General features: G+C 44.6%; 2 protein-coding genes across 4 annotated transcripts in view; one reads left to right on the forward strand and one right to left on the reverse strand.

The window, feature by feature from the left end:
* TP53BP1 (tumor protein p53 binding protein 1) overlaps positions 1-11385 on the forward strand; it is a 90241-nt gene extending 78856 nt beyond the window's left edge. The window contains exons 22-28 of one of the 3 annotated variants that reach the window (XM_007467551.1): positions 2480-2671; positions 3091-3306; positions 4899-5114; positions 9147-9241; positions 9778-9977; positions 10481-10626; positions 11026-11385. In XM_007467551.1, coding sequence (XP_007467613.1) covers positions 2480-2671; positions 3091-3306; positions 4899-5114; positions 9147-9241; positions 9778-9977; positions 10481-10626; positions 11026-11213 — 1253 coding nt within the window. In that variant the 3' untranslated portion in view covers positions 11214-11385. The remainder of the gene's footprint in view (positions 1-2479; positions 2672-3090; positions 3307-4898; positions 5115-9146; positions 9242-9777; positions 9978-10480; positions 10627-11025) is intronic. The other 2 variants (XM_007467549.1, XM_007467550.1) reach the window with 2 other exon arrangements.
* Positions 11386-12302: 917 nt separating this feature from the next.
* Positions 12303-22458, reverse strand: part of TUBGCP4 (tubulin gamma complex component 4) — a 49718-nt gene continuing 39562 nt past the window's right edge. The window contains exons 11-18 of the mRNA XM_007467552.1: positions 22296-22401; positions 20445-20552; positions 19875-20013; positions 16812-16989; positions 16120-16254; positions 14521-14637; positions 13756-13895; positions 12303-13146 (exon numbers count right to left, since the gene is read on the reverse strand). Of these exons, the coding sequence (XP_007467614.1) occupies positions 13134-13146; positions 13756-13895; positions 14521-14637; positions 16120-16254; positions 16812-16989; positions 19875-20013; positions 20445-20552; positions 22296-22401 (936 nt within the window). The 3' untranslated portion in view covers positions 12303-13133. The remainder of the gene's footprint in view (positions 13147-13755; positions 13896-14520; positions 14638-16119; positions 16255-16811; positions 16990-19874; positions 20014-20444; positions 20553-22295; positions 22402-22458) is intronic.

Consider the following 22458-nt stretch of genomic DNA (forward strand, 5'->3'; position numbering starts at 1 on the left):
CGGCCTTTCTCTAGTTGTGATGAGCGGAGCGGGGACTACTCTTTGTTGCGGTGCGTGGGCTTTTCATTGTGGTGGCTTCTCTTGTGGACCACGGGCTCTAGGTGCGTGGGCTTCAGTAGTAGTGGCACGTGGGCTCAGTAGTTGTGGCTCGTGGGCTCAGTAGTTGTGGCTCACGGGCCCTAGAGCGCAGGCTCAGTAGTTGTGGCTTGCGGGCTCTAGAACACGGGCTCAGTAGTTGTGGCACATGGGTTTAGTTGCTCCACAGCATGTGGGATCTTCCCGGACCAGGGCTCGAACCCGTGTACCCTGCATTGGCAGGTGGGTTCTTAGCCACTGTGGCACCAGGGAAGCCCCCTCATGTGTCTTTTGTTCTCTGATCTGTAACAATTTTTGAATCTTTTCTTGTTTTTCATGACCTTGACGGTTTTGAGGAGTACTGGTCAGGTGTTTTTGGAATGTCCTTCAGTTTGGGTTTGTCTCATGTTTTCTCTTGATTAGATTGGCGTTATGGGTTTTTGAAAAGAATGCTGCAGAAGTGAAGTGTCTTTCTCAACACATTGTATGTGGGAGGGCAGTATGTGACATCCAAAGGGCATCTCTGCTGATATTAACCTTCATCATCGGTGAAGGTGGTGTTTGCCAAGTTTCTCCATTGTAAAGTTAGTGCTTTTCCCTTTCCATTTTCTATTCTTTCACCACTGACTTGTAAAGTTACTGCCTTTCTTGATGGGAGCCTTAGGTAGCTGAGTGTGGCAAATATATTGAGATATTTTTGCTTAGGAGGAGGTTGTTAGTGCTGTGTTTGTATGTCTGCACACCCACCACTTACTCTCTGGTTTGGAAAAATAGTGCCTCTTTTTTTTTTTTAAACCGGTACAGTTCCCTGTACTGGTGATGGTGAGAGATTTCTGTCTGTTATGACTGTTTCATGTGCCCATTCTTTGAATATATTGCCTCTTTTCTGTGAAGTAATTTGGGAATACATGTTTGCATTGAGTTTGTCATTTAAAAACATCCTTTTTCTGGGGGATTTTTTGGAACAAGGATTAGTATATAATGGGCAAAAATGCCTCTATTGAAGTCTCTTCAGACTTTCTCGTGATTTGGACTCCTGAGTAGTTGCTCTTTGCCCCTTTATTTCATTGTTATATGGGCCACTTCACCTTCTAGTTCTGGATAACACTTAGCTCCATGTAGCATCAGTTAGTAGCACATGGATTGAGATCTTTTATGACCTGTGACTTACATAGTTTGTATCAAATGCATTTCTTCCTCTTTCTGGTGTAAAGCCTCTCTTGGAGGTCCACATTAGGCCCTCTTAAGAGAGAGGCAGCTCTCCATCCTGAGTGAATTATGGCATACAGGGGAGGGGATTCTGTGTCCCATTTATTGAGGCTGTCTGCTAATGTTAACACTAGACAGCTTCTAGTTCTAGTAGCTCGTCATTAGTGTGAAGTGTATTGTTGGCCTTGGGCTTCTTTGTGCTCTTGAGGGGTCTTTTTGATTTAGAGATTTAAGCCAGGAGATGAACAAGCAAAGGGGAAAGAGAGTGATTCTGTGGCATAGGTAAGGGAGAGAACCAAGGCCTGCTTTCTCCTCTATCATTTTTTTTTTCCCTTGGTGTATGCTCTGGGTTTCTTTAGCCCTGGGTTTCTTTAAGCACAGGCTAATGGGAGAGAACAAATGAACCCTTCTGTTCATAGGAATGAGAAAGTATTCACATTAGTGCCCTGTTTTTATATCATATGTATGTTGCATTTATGTTTATATTTATATATGTATCTTTTTCATAGGATTGGAAATGGGTCTTGCCCAAGATCACACAGCTTGGTGGTAGCAGAATTAGGCCTAGGCTCAGGTCTCCTGAATTCTAGCCCAGTTTCCTTTTATACCCCACATCGTGTTCCTTCTAATCTAGAGGCCTTATCTTGAGGTTCTGAATCAGAACAAGAGCAGAAAAGTAGATAATAAGGAGGGAAGATTAGGGAGGAGAGGCAGGATTTATTTTTTTCCTTTCTCTGCTCTATATCTCTATTTTGATTTTGCTAAACAGACACATGCTCTCTCTCTTTGAATGATGTCATCTTTCATCTACAACTTAACTCAAGAATTATCACCCCACCTCCAAAGAAACCAAGAAGGAAAGGTTTAGTAAAGTTGTAATGGGACTGTTTAACAAACCACATGCCGTTTCACTTCAAGAACCATTTGAACCGCTAACAACCCACAAAGGCTGGCTTTAGGAAGCTTTATTTTATAACTAAAGGGCTCCTTCTGCTGAGAAGCTTCACGGACAAGTCCCTGGGTGGTGTCTACATGTACCCTAAGTGGTGTGGTGTCTGGGATTGACAGCCAGGGTTCTGTTCAGCCCTAACTGCAGTCCTCTGTTGTACCTTCTCTAATTCCTTGACTCAGGCCTGCTCTGAGTGGATGCTGAACAGCCTAAACAGCAAGCTGCTTTTATGTTTTTCCTACCCAGGAGTGGTGAAAGGGCATAGGAAGGAGTCTGGAGAGCTGTACTACAGCATTGAAAAAGAAGGCCAAAGGAAGTGGTATAAGCGAATGGCTGTCATCTTGTCCTTGGAGCAAGGAAACAGACTGAGAGAGCAGTACGGCCTAGGCCCATATGAGGCAGTGACGCCCCTTACCAAGGCAGCAGATATCAGCTTAGGTAAGACCTCTGCTTCCTGAACAACTAACTGCCTCTGGACCCTGGCCTGATTGTGGTAGGAGGAGTGGTTTTTAGAGCAATCAGTAATGCTTCCCTGAATCTTATCATTCCTTGGTCGTTTATGAGATGGTAATGAGCCAGTTTTTTTGGAGCCACTTCATAGCTCTGTTTTCTCGCCAAGACCAAATAGTAAGTCCTCAGATTTTTTTTGGCCTCCCCAGTTCTATAAGGGACCCAGCACATTTTAGTCATGGCAGAGACTGAAATAGAAAATATGGTGGCCTTAAAAGAGGCTTCCTGCCCCCATGGGAGGTGGGGGAAAGGGTGTGGCGGTCTCTGAATCAGGCTGTGCCCAGCTTCTTGGCGTTCAGGGCCTCAGACCATGGGAGTTGACTCACCTTCGGCTTATCCTCCCATAGACAATTTGGTGGAAGGGAAACGGAAGCGGCGAAGTAACATCAGCTCCCCCGCCACCCCCACTGCCTCCAGCAGCAGCAGTACAACCCCTACCCGAAAGATCACAGAAAGCCCTCGTGCCTCCACTGGAGTTCCCTCAGGCAAAAGAAAACTTACCACTTCTGAGGAGGAACGGTCCCCTGCCAAGCGAGGCCGGAAATCTGCCACTGTGAAACCTGGTGAGTGCTCCCTTTTGCCTCGTTCTCAGACCACAGCAAATGCAGGGTCAGCTGCTGGAGAGACGGAGCCTGATACACGCAATGGCTCCCGGTTACACAGCTGGAGTCCTGCACAAACCTCCATCTCCCAGCAGAGTCCAGTCGGGTAGATAGGAAGCCGGGTCTTGATTGGCAACATCCACTGACCCCTGTGTTGGTTCTAGGAGGGGGAGAAAATGTAATGCATTTTGAGCAGATTCAAAATAGGTGAAATTTTTCTTAGACCTCTTCCTTTTCCGGGCACCATCTCCGTCCAGAAGCTCTGCTCGCCTCTCCCTTGTGCTCAGGGCCCTTTGGCTTTCCCAGATGTCCTATTGAAAGCCAGTACCTTGGCTTGTATCTCCCCTCTCCCTACCTACCCCCAAATAACCCCTTTCTAGTCCCTCAAGTCATATTAATAGAGGAGTCCAATCCATTTATTGTTTACTGGGTCTCTGCTGTGACCCAGGCCCAGCCACTGTGGCTTCTGGAGGCACAGAGGTAAAGTCCTCAGAGTCTGCCCCAAGGGCGCTTTCTGAGTCTCGCAAACTGAGGAAGTTCATTGTTTGTTACATCGTCCTGGCACCAGAGCTGCTTGTTTCCTGTGTATTTGAGTTGTGTCATCTCCATATCTATCTAACACCTCTGCTGTGTTTCAGGGTGTGTGAGGCATGGAATTAAGTGCGTCATACATACTACCTCACATAATCCCTATGAGGTATAGGTGCTAGATTTCACTTTCTAGTTGAAGAATCTGAGGCACAGAAAAGTTGGCTAACTTTCCCAAGGTGACCCAGTAATCCAGAATTCAGACTCAGGCAGTCTGATTTTGAAGTCCAGGCTTATACATGCTACATCAGACTGTTCTTTTGCTGCTGGTTTTATTTTAGGGAGGCATGACCTGTCTGTCATCTTAGCCTCCTAATGAGCCTACGATTCAGCTTCTCCAAGTCAGGTATTGGTTTTCTTCTCGAGGATTCATTGGGGCACTCCGAGCATGGGTGTTCTGGACTGGCTGATTCACTTACCTACTCCCAGGTGTTGGAAACTGGGGCAGTTGAAGCAGGCTATTTTGATATTGTTCCATCAACATGTAAAAACACTTTATTACAAAGTTCTGTGCACTGTTCTGGTGAGGGTCAGGGATAGGGTGGGAGTATCTGCTGGGGACATTTCTTGGTGAACCCACTTTTTCAAAGGCTGCTTCAAGATATCACATATCCTGGGGAAATCAGGGCACTGGGAAGAGGAAGTGGGCTGAAGATTTCCAAACATTTTTCACTTTTACTTTATCTTTGTATTAGAATCACCTTTTCTGCAGATGACCTCAGAAGTATTTGGTTTGGCTGTATAAAAACAATACTAGTTGATTTTCACTTATGAAAATAATGTGTACATTGTCATGACTGTAAAACTTAAATACATAGAACTTCTCTGCACTGCAAACTTGTTCCTGGGTTGTTGGCCATAGGATTGGTCTTTAGCTTATAGCTCAAAAAAGTTCATTAGGACACTGCCTGTACATCCCATTGTGCCCAGGAATGGTCTGTACCCTGTGCCTCTGTCCTTCCCAGGTGCAGTGGGGGTAGGAGAGTTTGTGAGCCCCTGTGAGAGTGGAGACAACATGGGTGAACCCTCTGCCCTGGAAGAGCAGAGAGGGCCTCTGCCCCTCAACAAGACGTTGTTTCTGGGCTATGCCTTTCTCCTCACCATGGCCACAACAAGTGACAAGTTGGCTAGCCGCTCCAAATTGCCAGACGGTCCTACAGGAAGCAGCGAGGAAGAGGAGGGTAAGATCCTAAGAAGCCCTGAGGGCTCTAACACGTGTACTTCCTTCCTTTCCATTCACTTTATGAACCATCTGTAGAGGAGGAAGAGCAAGTGGCAACTGGAATCACGGTCGGGGAAAATTAATTTAACCCTGCTTCTTGGTTTATAGACTATTCTCACAGAATTCCTTTTAGTGATCAGTTCCTCAAAACAATCCTGTGAGGCAGACGGGAGATAGATGTTACCCATTTTATAGACGCGGAAACAAGCTTGGAGAGGTCAAATAATTGCTTTTTATCCACAATAATGGTAGACTTGGGACTTAGAACCCAACATTCACTTTACCTACTACAATCAATCATCCATGTCAGTCAGGTTTCTGAATGCCCTGCCATCCTTCCCATTTGTGTTCTAGGGGCTAGAGTGAAGTTCATTCTCTTGAGGTCTGTGTGTAAGACTGGGAATGTGAGGTACCCAGTGTCCCAGGGTGATTTCAGAGAAAGAGCCTGTAGGCCTTTTCAACTCTTGTGTTTCAACCTTAAACTAAACCTACACATTTCTATGTTGTCTGTTACTCAGGGTTTGAGTAGACTGCAATGGGGAGAGGTAGAAATTATTTGAACTGTCTAAAGAGTGTGTGATCTAGGAGAGAAAACTGGGCAGGTACAAATATACGTTGTAATATAAGTGACTGACAGCAGTGCAGTACCCAAATGTGTCTGCAAAGACTAACAGTCCAAATGGAATGATGTTCTACAAGTTAGAGTTCTGACTAATGCTGAGTCTTGCAAGAGGGAATCGAATCAGGGAACATCGTTATCAGAAAATAGCACCAACTGCAGATCTGTGATGGTTGGCGCTTCAGGTATGTGGATGATTTTCTTTTTTTTCTTTTAAATTTATTTATTTAATTATTTATTTTACTTTTGGCTGTGTTGGGTCTTCATTGCTACACGTGGGCTTTTCTCAAGTTGGGGAGGGGGGGCCACTCTTCGCGGTGCACGGGCTTCTCATTGTGGTGGCTTCTCTTGTTGCGGAGCACAGGCTCTAGGCGCACGGGCTTCAGTTAGTTGCGGCACACGGGCTCAGTAGTTGTGGCTCGCGGGCTCTAGAGCGCAGGCTCAGTAGTTGTGGCACACGGGCTCAGTTGCTCCGCGGCATGTGGGAATCTTCCCGGACCAGGGCTCGAACCCGTGTCCCCTGCATTGGCAGGCGGATTCTTAACCACTGCACCACCAGGGAAGCCCCTGATTTTCTTAATTAACCAAAGCTATATCTCACCACCTACAGCTATGTGGAGATCTGTTCAGGGACGTGGGAAGGGTGGTCAGGGAGTTGCAGTTGAGGTTTATACTATCTGGAAAGTGCACAAACAGTCGTGAGTATTGAGGCTTTAGGGTGTGGGAGCAGGTGTAGAGTGGGGGGGTTTCAAGATTAAGTGTGGATCAGGCCTAGTTTTTCAGACAGAATTCAGATAGGTACAGTGGGAAATGAGGTGTGTGAGGAGTTTCCTAGCCAAGAATGTAGTTTGACTTTGATCAAAAGGGATTGGGAGTCCCTTGAGGTTTCTGTGCAGAGGTGTGTCATGGTATCAAAACAGTGTTCGTGGTCTTGTTTTGCTTTCACAACATTGATGGACTCTAGTCTTTATTCTTCAACACACTCCTAGCCCTTTCCTAGACCAGGACTTCACAAAGCAGCTCTATAGATGTTTTATTTGTTGATCGGTACAGCATGCCTAAGAAAGCTGGCTTTGGTATGAGATGCAAACTGTCAAATTCCTTCAAAATCTGTGAGCCTGTGTGAGATTTAATAAACCTGAGAATTCCCTCCATTCCCCTTTGCAGATATATCACATGTTTTTAATCCCATTCTTGTAACCATGTGTGAGGGGAGGTAGGTTTTGTCTAAATGAGGAGGAATTTGGACAGTTTTTTAGAGGGATCTCCATGTTTCTTATAGAAAGTGTGGTTGTGGTGAATATGTCTGCTTTATGTTGCTCCTTCATCCTTAGACATTGCCCCAACAGTACCAAAATCCTTTGATATTTTTGGTATATGAGAATGTTTAAAGGTTTGTCTATCTCAAGAAGCCCGAGACGTTTGTATTAGAATGGTCCTCCACAGAATTACAGTTTTTAAGAAACTATGTGGTATATCTTCCAGGTAAATGGGAATCTCTTTTATTTATATCAGGAGCTCAATAAAATATTTGAATCAGTCTTGTGAGACCTATTTAGTAACGAGTTAAGAATATGGCACCTAGTCTCGTTAGGTGGCACACCATCAGGGACCCATCAGCCACAGGGATGGACTCCAGAGTTAGGTTTTAGTACCTTCATCCTTGATTTAGATGATGGAATTAAAAACCTGTTCATTTTAGCCTCTGGTTGGCAGGGCCATTCATGAAGTCAAAAGTAAAGAAAATTAAATCCAAACTAACAGAAAAATTAGAGAAAGGGACTGCCTAGACAGGGTAATATTTGATTATACAAATGCAGGAAATATAGATGGGGATTAAAGTCTAAACAGGTTGGGACTAGAAACGGTCCTGGATTAAGTTAGACATAAAATAGAAGTCTTGAGACAAATAAAGAGCTGTGTGGGGCCTTGGCAGTGACTCAGCAGCAGAGTGCTGGTACTGAAAATTGTGGCATGATATATTGATATGGGTCGAGGACGCCACGGCAAAACTGAGAAATAGTCTCGCTGTATTCTGAGTTTCTTATAACCCTTTAGAGTTTCCAGTTTCATTTTGAGTTTTCATTTTCAAGAAAAGAGCAATAACAGTGAATAGGCTGGCCAGTCAGACCTAAACAGAGGCCTGAGTTTGGGGCATCAACACTGCCTGAGCAGCCCCAGCAGCAGGGGACTGGGCAGCCTCCTCAGGGGGTCTGTCTGCTCCAGCAGGTTTTACTACGGGTATGAGGGGAAGGGAATGGTCCTGGCACTGAACTTTTGTACATTTGGTTGGGCTTTTTATTGGTGATAAGTTCAATAGAGGTTAATTTCTACAAATTCCTAATTAAATAAAAAATATTTTTAATGTGTTATTTATATGAGGAGCAGATGACAAGAAAACAAGCTCAAATTAGATATTGGTCAAAAGAAGCAATTTCTAATTGCCTAGGGTCATTATAGCTTCAGCCTCATCTCTCATAACTTCTACTTCTACTTCACCCTCAAGGCTATAGAGCAGGGCTTCCCTGGTGGCGCAGTGGTTGAGAGTCCGCCTGCCGATGCAGGGGACACGGGTTCGTGCCCCGGTCCGGGAGGATCCCACATGCTGCGGAGCGGCTGGGCCCGTGAGCCATGGCCGCTGGGCCTGCGCGTCCGGAGCCTATGCTCCGCAACGGAAAAAAAGACTATAGAGCAGTCATTGATGTTCAGTGTCCTGAGGTACTTCAAGACCATCAAAGGGAGATAGTTTTCAATAAAAGGTTGAATCAGGGTTTTCTGGCTAACCTTCACTTTAATTAGTTAAATTTTAGAAACCCTGTTTTCTTTGAGCATTTTGGTTTATCAAAGATTTAGTGTATAAGGGGGTAAAATGCTGATGAAGGGCAAATTTGAAGGCTTTATTATAAAAAGTGCTAATCAGTCATTCTTCATCTCCAGAGAAGGCAGAATTAGAGGAAATAGGCTTAGTTTGCAGGAGAGATTTAGGGTAGACCTAAGGAGGAACTTCCTGATGGTAAGGGTTACTCAAATTGCAGTACAGCACTGTGGGAAGTGGGTGCGTGTCCATCCCTGTGCACAGTCCCATGACTCACTCTTAGTATAGAAACCTTTGATGTTTTCAGATGTAGGACCTGCCTCCGTTTCTCATCTTCCCCCACCCCTCCTGCCCTTTCCCTTCTTTTGGCAGCATTTTATAGGCCTCAAGACAGATCTCTTTCTGACCCATGGGGAAGCCCTTCACCTGCATCTTTGGGATACCATGCTGTGGAGATAGCTGGGGAGTAGAAAAGGGGGCAGTAAGAAGCAGGCATAAAGTAGCAAATAAAAAAACAGCTGGTAGTAACTATTATCTTGGTTATGTCTCTTTAATAGAATTTTTAGAAATTCCTCCTTTCAACAAGCAATACACAGAATCCCAGCTTCGAGCAGGAGCTGGCTATATTCTTGAAGACTTCAATGAAGCCCAGGTGAGGAGTTTCTTTGTATAGATTCCCAAAGGGGCAGTGATGAGAAGAGTCCACCTGCTGTACCGAGAAGGTGGCTGATAGGGGCCGGGGATGATGGATACAGTTGCTAGAGATTTCAGGAACTGGGAAACTGCCAAAACATTGTTGCATGAAACAGAATTTTTACTGTGTACAAGGAAGAGAAGTTAGAACCTTGGGTTACTTAATAGCTGTGGTTCTGTTGCTGGGACAAAAGCAGATTAAAATTGGTGTTTAATAGCAATCCCTTTTACAGTGTTGGCTAAATACTTGGGGTTTGGTTGTCCCTTGAGGATTTACGCCCCCAGAAAGCTGCAGGTGAGGCAGGGAGATTATCTAGGGAAGCTACTTGGGCTTTTTAGTGAGAGAAGAGGCCTTGAGCAGAAGGACAGACTCAGTCACATTTTGGATAGTATATGGAAGTATTCAGATCTGTTCCCTATGACTCATTAAGGCTACTATTCAGGGGCTTTCCCTAGAAGTCACTAGACCCATGGGTGCCGTTCCTTTTCTTCCAGTGTAATACAGCCTACCAGTGTCTCCTAATTGCCGATCAGCATTGTCGAACCCGGAAGTACTTCCTGTGCCTTGCCAGTGGGATTCCTTGTGTGTCTCATGTCTGGGTCCATGATAGTTGCCATGCCAACCAGCTCCAGAATTACCGCAATTACCTGCTGCCAGCTGGGTACAGCCTTGAGGAGCAAAGAATTCTGGATTGGTGAGTAGCTGAGAGCCCATCTAGAATGGCAGACAGGAAGACAGCAAGCTTCCGGGGGGCGGGGGAGAATCTAGGAGAGTAAATATTTCTAGAAACTAGAATGATCATAGGATAAATTACAGAATTTCAGTGGGTTTCAGATTATTTTAGCAGTTCATCTAGTTTATTATCCTAGAGTATATTGGTTAGGGACCTTTTGAAAATGTATGAGATTTTCATGTAGATTCAATATTCTCAACTTGTTTTAAGCAACACGTTTAAAAATACAGGCTCAGGAGCATGATTTGGCTTAAACTTGGCCTCAGGATAAACATGGAAATCAGAAGGGGTAGATGAGAAGGTCAGGATCCCAGAAAATACACATCATTCAGAGAAAGAGGGAAGGGGCGGGGGGGTGATACCCTAATGCAGGGCTATTGAAAGCAGTCAGCTGTACCTGCGTCCCTTTGCAGAAAGGCTGTCGTTGGATATTATCTGTTGTGCTGTTTCTGACTCCTTCGTAGGCAACCCCGTGAAAACCCTTTCCAGAATCTGAAGGTACTCTTGGTATCAGACCAACAGCAGAACTTCCTGGAGCTCTGGTCTGAGATCCTCATGACTGGGGGGGCAGCCTCTGTGAAGCAGCACCATTCAAGTGCCCATAACAAAGGTACCTGAAAAGTGTGTGTGTTGTTATTGCTCCATGGATGTCCATGACCCGTAGCACTTAGGCCTTGTGGTCTAAGTCTCAGTCTTGATAGGCTGACCTTACCCGTGTTTCTAAGAGAAGAAAAGTACCAGTACCACCTTCAAGAGGTGAGCCAACATGAGTGACGCACCGGGCTGTTTATGCTTCTCCTGGTGTCCACCAGTATACCTGCTAAACTCAAGGCCAGCACATAGTGATTGTGACTTTTCACTTCTGGTTGTGATCACTGGCACTGTGTTTGACATGAAGGGCTTTAGTTTGGGCAGAGCGGGATATACTGGTGAGAAGGCTCATCTGTCTTTTTACTGGAGGACTAAATTGAGTCTCCTTTCCTCACTCACCTTCCCCTGCTTCCTGCAGATATTGCTTTAGGGGTATTTGATGTGGTGGTGACGGACCCTTCGTGCCCAGCCTCGGTGCTGAAGTGTGCTGAAGCATTGCAGCTGCCTGTGGTGTCACAAGAGTGGGTGATCCAGTGCCTCATTGTTGGGCAGAGAATTGGATTCAAGCAGCATCCAAAATATAAACACGATTATGTTTCTCACTAAGGATACTCGGTCTTACCGGTTTTATTCCCTGGTGTTGTGGAGACTGTGTTTTAACCAGGTTTTAAATGTGTCTCGTGTGTAACCGGATTCCTTGCATGGATCTTGTATATACTTTTATTTGCTGGACTTTTATGATAAAATAAATGTTGAATCTCTGGTTGTAGTAACTGGGATTTCTTCATCCGTTTCTTTGAGCTTAATCTCAACAAATAGCAAGACAAACATAGTACCTTCTCTGCAGTTTTCAATGGGCTTGTTCACTGTAGAAGGACAGCTAGCCAAGGAAAATAACAAGGAGTGAATTTTTTTTAAAGTTTTCTGTGGTATCATTGTCTGTCAAAAGATTAACTTGGGCTGTCTAAAATTCAGCACTTTCAAAAACCTGATTTTACAATAGGCCCAGATTTATAGTTGTGGCAGAAGTTGAGTGGAATTGGGCACAGCTCTTAGTTTTCTGTCAGTGAAAAAAAAAATCTCTCTTTAGAGTTGAGCTCACTAACAGCTGACCTGTGGGCACTGTACTCTCAGCCAAAACGGTAAAGGACCAGTTGTTGTGAATGGGTGGTGACTATAAACTTGACGACTTGCTGCAAGGATAAACATGAGAAACAGTGATAACACTTGGAAATGTTTGTTAGAAGCTCTAGCCAGAGGTCCAAAATTTTATTACGGTTACTGTCACAGTTGCTGGAAGCTGTTCCTTCTGTACCGCTAGCATCATCCCTGTTGATGTCCTCTCATTCTCTAAGGTGGGCTTAAATATCTTTTTTTTCTGCCAGATAGTAAATATTTTAGGCTTTTTTGGCCATTTGGTGTGCCACAAACTACTTATCTTGGCTGCGACAGCATGAAAGCAACTGTAGACAATAGGTAAGCAAATGAGTGTGACTATGTCCCAATAAAACTTTATTTACAAAAACAGGTGGCTGGCCATAGTCTGCTAACCTCTGCTCCAGAGGAAGCAGTGGAAGGGGTCATCTTTAGCTGGCAATTACAGGGAATAAGGGTGTATAGTATGTGGTGGAAGATGTAGAGATGAGGACCTTGAGTGGCTACACACTGAGGCCAGAATGCTGCATTCTTTTTCAGTTTGGAGGGGGTTATTCAATGAATATTTTGGTTCACACTGATATGAAGACTGATGGTTATCAGTGATGGTTGAGCCAGATTACTCCTGTGGTCCTTCTAAGGTGGGATAATTAGACCTGCATCTTTCAGTATTCGAAATCTAACAATTTTTTTTCTTAAGGACCTTTTTTCTTTGTTAAAAAATACTTTGAATACATTGTCAATAGCCAGAATTATTACCCTCTTACCAATCTGAAATAATTGGAAGTTACTGGTAAAATTCCTCAGATTCACAGTTTTGAAGATCCTTAAGGATAGGAGATGCTCAGTTTTAATTTCTGAAAGAGGAAAGGAGGTCTGTGGGGTGTGGGGAAGCCTGTCTTACCTGGTGCCTTTCTTGCTCAGTGGTAACAGCCAGAATTTGACTTATTAATAAATGTAATTCCTTTTTCACATGAGCCATTTAACGTTCTGATCTGTATAGCTTACTGCTGTGTCTCTCCCAGTTTGAACCGTACCTAGGCATATAGGTGCTCAGTAAATGAACATATCCGACAAATGTTCTCAATGTAAAAGATCCTCCATGGTCAGCAGAGGGAGGGCTGACGCCACAAGTTCTCCTTGGTGGATGGGTTAAGAACTCCCCTAAGGTGGGGCAGGTGCCCCTTCCACATGGGAAGGAGGGGGGAGGATTTGTATCCATGGATGTTCAATAACTGCTTCTAGGAGAAAAGGTAGAGCCTTTCCAGTAGCTGCAGACATACAGTGTCTGGCCAGAGAATAGGATGTTTGTTTTGAATCTTCTGTTACAACGCAGGGGATTGACTTACTTAGTTTGTGGACCAGAAATTCTCACATCCCGAAACTACAAAAGAAAAAAAAGAGTTGCATCAAAATATCATGCTTTCCCAAGATTTTCTTCAAAGAAATATGAATCAGGGCAACCTGTGATCTAGATAATCTCATCTTAAAACTCTTCTTGCTAATAAAATCACTTAGGAGAAATCTGCTTGACATTTCAGAGAGAGAAAGCAGAATAATAAATTGCTTTTTTGAATGGGACAGACCTCTGAGAGAAGACATCTACCACTGAGTCTCACTATTGGATTTTTAAAAAGTTTGGAGTTAGAAGGAGCAGTCCCCTCCTTTCAGAGGCAAAAAGCTGGGGGGCAGGGAGGCTGGGGTGGGGGATGCTAAGGCTGCACGGCCGGTTCGCGTCACGCTAGGGACCGACGCCCTGCCTCAGCGCCAGGAGTGTTGGTTCTTTACTCTGATGACTTTGACTGCAAAATAATCTTCACTGATGATCAGACACAGCCCTTTCTCTCGCTGAGCCTCACTTTGCTTGTTTATAAAAGGAGGGTATTTGGACTAGATGATGGCTAAAGTCTCCTTCCAGCTCTGGAATCCTACAACTTGTTACAAAGCCACACACACACAGTCCACTGAGTGCCCCAAAGGCAGTTGTTCTTACCTGCCCAGGGTGCCACCAGCCTGGGTGTAATATTTGTTATAATCTAGTCGTAACAGTAGTTGAGCCAAATCCGAGTTGATCTGATGATTGCGAACACTGGAGAGAATCTTGAATAGGAGTGAAGACTGGCGGCTAAAACCCTGCAGAGAGAAGGACTCAAGCTGTCATTCCTCTTAGACTTACCAGCTATCCATGTGGAGTGAAGGGGCAGGGTAGATTCCTTGGAAAAGTCTTGCTGAAAATTCCACAGTACCAACTGGCCTTCCCCATTCCCATTTCTATTAGCTCCTAAAATGACTTCTTCATACCGAGTCCATAGAATGCATGACTTCCTATGAAAGTACTCTCATACTCAGTAGGAATTTAGCAGCCAGCTTCAAATTAATATATTCTGCTGTGTACTGGGGTTGGGGAGAGCCTGTGTTTTCATTACAGGCAGATAATTATAATCTCAGTGAAATAGAGGGTTAGTTCAAGGAAGTAAGGAGGTTGGATGTTAGAAAGTAAGAACAAAGCCAGTGCATATCTGGTGGGCTGAATAAACTATTCAGGGCTGAACTATATTTGAACGCTCAGGCAGCACATAATTATCTGCTTTAAAAACTGATACCAACATTTTTTATCTTTGTATCTTATTATTTCTGTGTGTATTTATTGGGGAAATGTTTTAACTGACTCAGAGGAAAAGATCACGATTTCCCATCCACAAAGCCACCTCTGTCCTTTGGACAGGGCTGCTTACTTTCAGTAGCCAGGCTGACTTACCTTCACCAGGATGCTCAGCTGGGCGGCCCCACGTTCATCCAGTGGGCCCAGGTTCTGACTGACCAGTGAGCTAAAGCTGTGGCAGAGATCTAAGATTTCATTCAGGCAATGAAACACCTAGCCAGGAAACACAGCTGACGTTAGGAGAAAAAGGAAGATACGCCTGTGAAATTAAAGATTTGGGAAAATAAGAGCCAACCTATTCCCATTCTCTACATCTGACCTCAGGAGAGACAATGCAAGTCCTGCCAGCCCCTCAAAATGCAACATGTGTAAAACACTCTTCCCTTCCAGGCAAAGACACTGTCACTCTTAGTCACCCTGCACGAAACCTCCACTCGAGCCACATTAAACTAGTCGTCTCTGGGACCCACCGAGTGTGCTCCCACCTTGAGCTTTGCTTTCAGTGTTGTTCCCTGTGCCTGGGATACTGTCCTCAATACCAGCTTGAATCCTACTCCTAACAGTGCGCTCCCTTCCCCACCACAGCCTTTAGTGACCCCTTGCTTCCCTCTCCTCTATATTATCTGTACTGTTTACTTGGCGTTTGTTCAGGCCGTCTGTGTTGTTACTGATCTGTGATGTATGTAAGTCCTGTTTCTCCAACTAGATTGTGAGCTCCTTAAGGGCAGAGCCATGACTTATACCTCTTTGTATCCCCAGTGCCTTGCATACAGTAAGCACTCAATAAATATTTAATGACGATCACCTGCTCTGATATTCTGCTTTCCCCAAGGATGCACTCATACTGTACAAGGACAGTCTACCTGTGACAATGGTTCTTGGTTGTTTTCAATTCACAGAACCCTTTGGAGTGGCATCTACAGAACTCACTCTCCCTTAAAAATAACAGCAGCCCCAAATACCAGAACAAAAGAGTGTGGCACAACTGAGGAATAACAAGTAGCTCCCGTCAAAGATAAAGTATAACTGTTCTATTAGAATCTACAAGGGGTCATTTTCATCTTCCTGCTTTTTCATCCTTGAACTGGAATCAGCTTGTGAGCTTTCAAAGATTGGTGCCTGGGTTCTACTAATTTAAGTGCTCTGGGTCCTAGATTACTTTAAAGCTCCCAGATGATTCCCACGTGGGTCCAAGGCTGAGAATAACTTCCTTGAGGGAGATACACAATATATGTACGTACATATGTACACACACACACACACACACACACACACACACACACACAGAGGGAGACACTGCTCTAGTTGTCTGTGAAAACAACTTCCAAACTGGTCGATCCTGATCCACAAGATTTCTAAGAAAGTAAATTCTACATGCTTTTCATTAGTCTTTCTGTGGTGTCAGAAAGGTTTTTAAAAATTTCTTTAAATCCTTCCTTCTGAGGGTTAAGCATATATTCTTTCATCTATAGCTGCTCACCACATCTTGTGATACAGTATTTCAGAAATTCAAAGACATTTAAGTTCCTTTTTAGTATTCCCTCTTAGTTTTGCTTTATAAGTTGTTAAAAATGTTTAAAGACAGAGATTGAAAAGTTGCTTAATGATAGTTCCAATCCTGGCAAGTGCCTAAGGGAACAGTCAGGCTAGAAGCAGTCTGAGGAAACCACGAGGAAACCAACCAGCCCTACTTACAGGTTTCAACAAGATAAAGGACTGGGCCAGCAAATTGCTCAGGAAGTGGTCGTGAGCCAATCGGATGCTTTCAAAGTCTCGGGTAGAATTGATTTGATGAAGCAGCTGTGAGAACTGAGACTCCAGCACATCAACCTGGTAGACAGTTGCACAAATGATTTTAGTACCTTGCATAGTCTAAGTACTCAAGAACATCAGATGCCTGAGAGGATGAAACAGGAACTCTGCCCCCACTCACCTTCCTCCTATCCAAGCCCCTTTAAAGCTGAACGAAGACCCCCTTATGTTGCCTCGCCTTGTAGGAAGTCGTCTGCCTACTTCCTGACGACCTCCAATGTCTTGGCAGATCTCACCCCCACACCCCCATCCCCTCCCCGCACTCCACATCCCCTCCGCCGACTGACTTGGTTAAGTCCTATTGGATTCCAGAAGTTACAGCAAACTATAAGATAAGGGGCAACAATAATTAAATACTGCATTACTGATAAGGACCTTAACTCCTCGTTCTCCTTCATCCACTCATTTCCATTACCCTCTAAAATGCCCCCCAAGAAACATGCCTAGTGATATAATCCATGAATTTTCTCAAATTCCAGTTTTTCACCAAATGCAGGATTCCTCTTCAATGACTCCTGCCAACCTCCTGGACTTTTTTTCATACCCCTTCCTTCTACCCATCCCTCGACACAGACCTGGAGGTAGTACTGAAGATTATCCACCAAGAAGGCCATGTGATTTCTTAGGCGCCACTTGACTGCGTCGGTCTGGTTGGACTTGAGGTGCTTGCGCTGCATCTGTAGGGCCCAGCAGTGCTGCAGCTCAGCTTGTACCCGGCGCACACTCAGCAAGTACTTGAAAACAACATTGTACCTTGACAGAAACACCAGACTATTCAAGATAAAAACTTCACCTCCCTCAAGCCCCACCTGCATGACAAACCCTAGAACTCTGTGCCACCCATTTCTCCCCAAAAGGCAGGAAGGATATAAGTTTGCCTAGAGATGGGAACAGATAAACTGGTTTATTTATATGATGGAATATTGCACAGCCATTATAATGAATGAACTTCAGCTGTATAACATAAAATGACTACAGCAATATGACTTTGAATAAAAAGGGAAATTTAAAAAGATTACATATAGCCTGATACCTTTTTTGTAATGCTTAAAACAACTAAATAGAAAAAATATATATACTTTGGGGGAACATATATAGATGTTATAAAACTGTGTAAAAAGGATAGAAGGGACTTCCCTGGTGGCGCAGTGGTCAAGAATCCGCATGCCAGTGCAGGGGACACGGGTTCAAGCCCTGGTCCGGGAAGATACCACATGCCGTGGAGCAACTAAGCCCATGCGCCGCAACTACTGAGCCTGCGCTCTAGAGCCCGCAAGCCACAACTACTGAAGCCTGCGCACCTAGAGCCTGTGCTCCACAAGAGAAGCCACTGCAATGAGAAGCCCACACATTGCAACGAAGAGTAGCCCCCGCTCGCCGCAACTAGAGAACGCCCGCATGCAGCAACGAGGACCCAACACAACCAAAAGTAAAATGCATATAAAACAAACAAACAAAAATTTTAAAAATTAAAATTTATAAAAAAAAAGGAAACACGGAATTTAGGGTAGTGGTCACTTAGGGTTGGGGGAGGCAAGGGGGCAGGGCTGGGAAGGACCACACAGGTAGATGGACATTACTGCCAGTGTTCTAGACTTTGTTCTAAAAGTGGTTCTGTGGCATCTGTGTGTGTGTGTGTGTGTGTGTGTGTGTGTGTGTGTGTGTGAAGGAGGAAGGAGGGCCCTGCATGGACAAATAAGAACGTGTTGGGAACCAAGGATTTTGATTGCTGTGATTCTCTGTCCCTGAAGCCCACAGAAGGGGAGATAAAATTGAGGGCTCTGTGGGTAGTGGGGTGGGGAGGGATAGGTTAGGAGTTTGGGATTAACAGACACACATGACTATATATAAAGTAGATAACCAGCAAGGACCTCCTGTATAGCACAGGGAACTATATTCAAGATAATAACCTATAATGGAAAAGAATCTTTTATATCTATATGAATCACTTTGCAGTACACCTGAAACTAACACAACATTGTAAACCAACTATACTTCAATTAAAAAAAAAAATCAAGGGCTCCCCTCACAGAGCTCTAGGTAGCTGCCTGATATTGAGCCCTATACCGAGAAGATGCATGGGAAGAGCAGCTGATTCCTGGTGGAACTGGGCTTATTTACCTATTCTTAGGCTGGCTTGCATAAGATAACCTGATTCCATCTGCGTTTAAAAATTATTTCTAATGGAACAATGTACTGAAAATAGTACACCTTGTTTGTATTCTGATTTGAACAAACCCAACCATAAGACATTTTTTAGATAATGGGGGAAATTTCAATGTGGACTGGATATCAGATAATAAGGAATTATTGTTAATTTTACTGGGTGTGATAATAGCACTGTAGTTATGTTAAAAAGATGCCTTTTTTAAAAAAATTATTTTGGGCTGCATTGGGTCTTTCTTGTTGGGTCTTCGTTGCTGTGCATGGGCTTTCTCTAGCTGCAGTGAGCGGGGGCTACTCTTTGTTGCAGTGCGCGGGCTTCTCATTGTGGTGGCTTCTCGTTGCAGAGCTTGGGCTCTAGGTGCATGGGCTCCAGTAGTTGTGGCACTCAGGCTCAGTAGTTGTGGCTCACGGGCTCTAGAGTGCAGGCTCAGTAGTTGTGGCGCATGGGCTCCGTTGCTGCGCGGCATGTGGGATCTTCCTGGACCAGGGCTCGAACCCATGTCCCCTGCATTGGCAGGTGGATTCTCAACCACTGTGCCACCAGGTAAGTCCCAAAGATGGCTTTTTTGCACAGTGGAGTGCACAGTGCAAAATTGCACAGTGGTGGAGTGAAATGACATGTCTGGGATTTGCTTTATAAGGCTCTGGCCAAAAAAAAAAAGAGGAGATGAAACAAACAGTGTGATGTTGCTAGTTACTGAAGATGGATGATGCGTCCATGGGTGTTTGTGATAGTCCATACTTTTGTTTATATTTGAAAATTTTCAAAATAAAATGTTTAGGAAAATACTTCTGAGCTTGATTTCTTCAAGGGTGTTAAGAGCATCTCAAGGGAGAAGGAAAGTGGACTGGGAGCTACGGAGGCTCTTTGGACAGAGTCCAGGCAGCTTACTTATGTGGGCTGTGGGCTCTGCGTCTTCTCCCTAAACCAGCTTTATCTTTCCAGTTTATGTCTAGTCTCTCATACCCTAAGCTTCTCTTCCCCCCAAAAGTAGAGGGTTATGAACAGGAATGGAGAGGATGAAGAGAGGCCAGAAACTGGCAGCCTGTAAATTGCTCGTTATTTTGCAATTTAAAAAAAAGCTCTGATGGTTTTAAGGGTTTGACCTGCCCACTCATCCCAGCATCCACTACTCCTACCGTCTCACATCTGCAGCTTCACTTATTAATGTTATCTGTCCGGCCCCCGAAGGCATCTGAGTTTGCAGCCTCTGACTTATAGACTGTTAAAAACCAGCTGGGGGACTTCCCTGGTGGTCCAGTGGTTAGGACTTGGTGCTTCCACTGCAGGGGGCCCGGGTTCAATCTCTGGTCAGGGAACTAAGATCCTGCAAGCTGCGTGGCGTGGCCAGAAAACAAACAAAAACCAGTTGGCTGGCATTCTTGCTCCCAACCAATTCTAATCCTGATAATTTCTTCTTGTGGAAGTAAGATGGGTAATAATTACCTGTGAGAAACTCAGAAATACTCACTTTTCCAGGACAGCAGGTGTGAAGAGAATGTGTAGTGGCCACTGCACTTTATAGGAAAGACCTAGGGCTGCCCAGCCGGATGCAGGGGCTTCCCGGGGAGAAGTTTCCCGAGAAGGCCCTTCTCTTGCCTGAGTAGCATCTGTTAAGAACAGAGAAGATGACTTCGCTCATCTAGAACTAGAGTTTCAACAAGGTGAGGAACATTCATGAAATGAGCGCTCACTTGAACCTGCAGTGTCAGAAGCATAAAGGGGATACAAAGGGGACTTGTAGAAGGCAAGGAAACTCCCATGAGGTGTTCTCTTAGGTCTTTTAGAGATTCTTTTTTTAGTCTTAAAGAAATGTGGCTATAAATAAACAGACCATTCCAGCAGCATGACAAAAACAAACCAAAACCATGGCTTGGCCATCTCTTAGCCTCTCTTGACTTCCCTTTTCTTTTGTGTAAAATTAGGGCACTGGACTAGGTGATTTCTAAGGTCCAAAATGATATGGTTTCTGTGGAAGTGGATGGAAGCAGAACAGATAATGACCAGTAGGAGCAGAAAGACTCAAGGAAGCACAGCAAACCTTTATGCTCCTTTCCATGATACTCGATTGTTAAGTGCAACAGAGGGAGGAGGTTGTCATCATCTAGCAGCACCTTGTGTGCTGACTGTTGGAAGGCCACATTCACATCTGCAAGAAAGAACACATGGGCTGAGAGAAGGCTTGCCTATGTAACAAATCCAGACTCCCCTGGCTTTCCACCTCTCCTGCAGCCCGCCTATCACTAATAGTAGGATACAGTAAACAGTAGTTGCTTTTGCCTGACTAGCATGCATTCCTTCTCCTGTTGCTGATAACAGCGCCCTGGTTTTCCTTGGAGAATCACCCCTGTCCAGAACAATCCATGTAGTTCCAGCGGGGTGGACAATACCTGACCGTCAGGGTAGGCAGGTGACCCAGGAACGATCTACCTTGTTACACTATTTTGTTTAGGGATATGAACATGACCCAAGCCAGGCCAATCCAGAGGCTCTATTCAGATTCTGAAAGAGGGTAGCTATTTTTTATTCAAGATAAACACGGACTCAGTAGGATGTGAACTTGGTTGCAGGCCATCTTGCTACCATATAGAGCAGGCCTGTCTCAGAAGAAAAGGCAGAGGTGAAAGATGGAATGACACCAAGTCCTGAAGGCGTCATGTAAGCCTTGGAGCAAAACTGCCTAGAGCCATCTTACCTCTGACCTTTTCAGTTATGAGAATCAATAAATTCTCTTTTTTCCTTTGCTTAAGTGAATTTGAATTGGGTTTTCTTGCAACCAAGAAAGTCCTATGTAAGCACAGTGGACATCTATTGTTCTTTAGAGCTAGAAAAACAGTAACCCTGTCTCCCCTCCTGCCCCACTCCCGTCTTTTTTGACTCTGATCCTTATGTAACTCTCCTCAAGTAGTTTGATTGGGAATGGTAATCCTTCCCATTGGTCAAAGGTGAACACTTTACCGAAGTAGGCATATCTTCCTTTTTTTTTTGCTGCACCTTGTGGCATGCGGGATCATAGTTCCCTGACCAGGGATCAAACCCATGCCCCCTGCAGTGGAAGCGCAGAGTCTTAAACCACTGGACCACAAGGTAAGTCCCCAAAGTAGGTGTTTCTTAGTCTGACCTCTTTGATACAGGGATAGGTATATGATCCAGTTGGGCTAATCAAAACCCTTTCCCTGGAATCCCTTAACTTGCTACCAGAGAGACCAGGTTTGGCTCCCCCAGTAGACTCTGTGAGGTATGTTCCTGGGAGCTGCTGGTGGCCATGTGGCCAGATGGGACTGGAAGGCCATCAAAGAGCACACAAGAGGCACAGACAAGATAAGGTAAGAGAGAGAATCCTAGCAATCCCTAGTTTCAGGTCTCAGGACCAGATATATCCCTATCCCGCTGGAGTTACAGATACAATAGCAAATACACTCTCCTTTTCTATCTAGGTTAGTTTTCCATCACTGACAGCCTAATACAACAAGTGGCCATAAGTCCCAATATGGAGACTTTCCTGGCAGTCCAGTGGTTAAGACTCCACGTTCCCAATGCTGGGGGGGCACGGGTTCGATTCCTGATTGGGGAACTAAGATCCCATGTGCTACATGGCATGGCCAAAAAAAAAGAAAATCTCAATATGTCCCTTAAGAAATATATGGCTATAATCTGATGAGATGAAATACTGGTTTGAAGGCCTGTACCAACCCTTCCAGGAAGAGTCACGAGCTGAAGCTGCTCCCAGTAACAACAGTGTGAGCCTACCTGAGTGGCCTTCCTTTTGGAAACACGCTCTGTAACTCACTAGGCTGCTCTTATGTGGCCCAAGCCTAAATGGTTGGGTAGCAGGTAAGAAATACATTACAACTTCAGTAAGCTGGTTAATTTTGGGCCCCAGGGCAATTACCATGTTCAGTTACTGCAGTGGGTGGTGTTTTTAACATGTGTTGAGCGGTATCAATGAAGGCCTGAAACAGTTCTCCACGTCCCAGAAGGTAAAAGTCTTTAATGATCTGCAGAAAGAATTTCAATTTACAATTCAGTAATCCAGCAGAGCTTTTCACTATCCT

The sequence above is a fragment of the Lipotes vexillifer genome, unplaced genomic scaffold (assembly GCF_000442215.2).
Source record: "Lipotes vexillifer unplaced genomic scaffold, Lipotes_vexillifer_v1.1 scaffold722, whole genome shotgun sequence".
In the NCBI taxonomy this organism is placed as follows: Eukaryota; Metazoa; Chordata; class Mammalia; order Artiodactyla; family Lipotidae; genus Lipotes; species Lipotes vexillifer.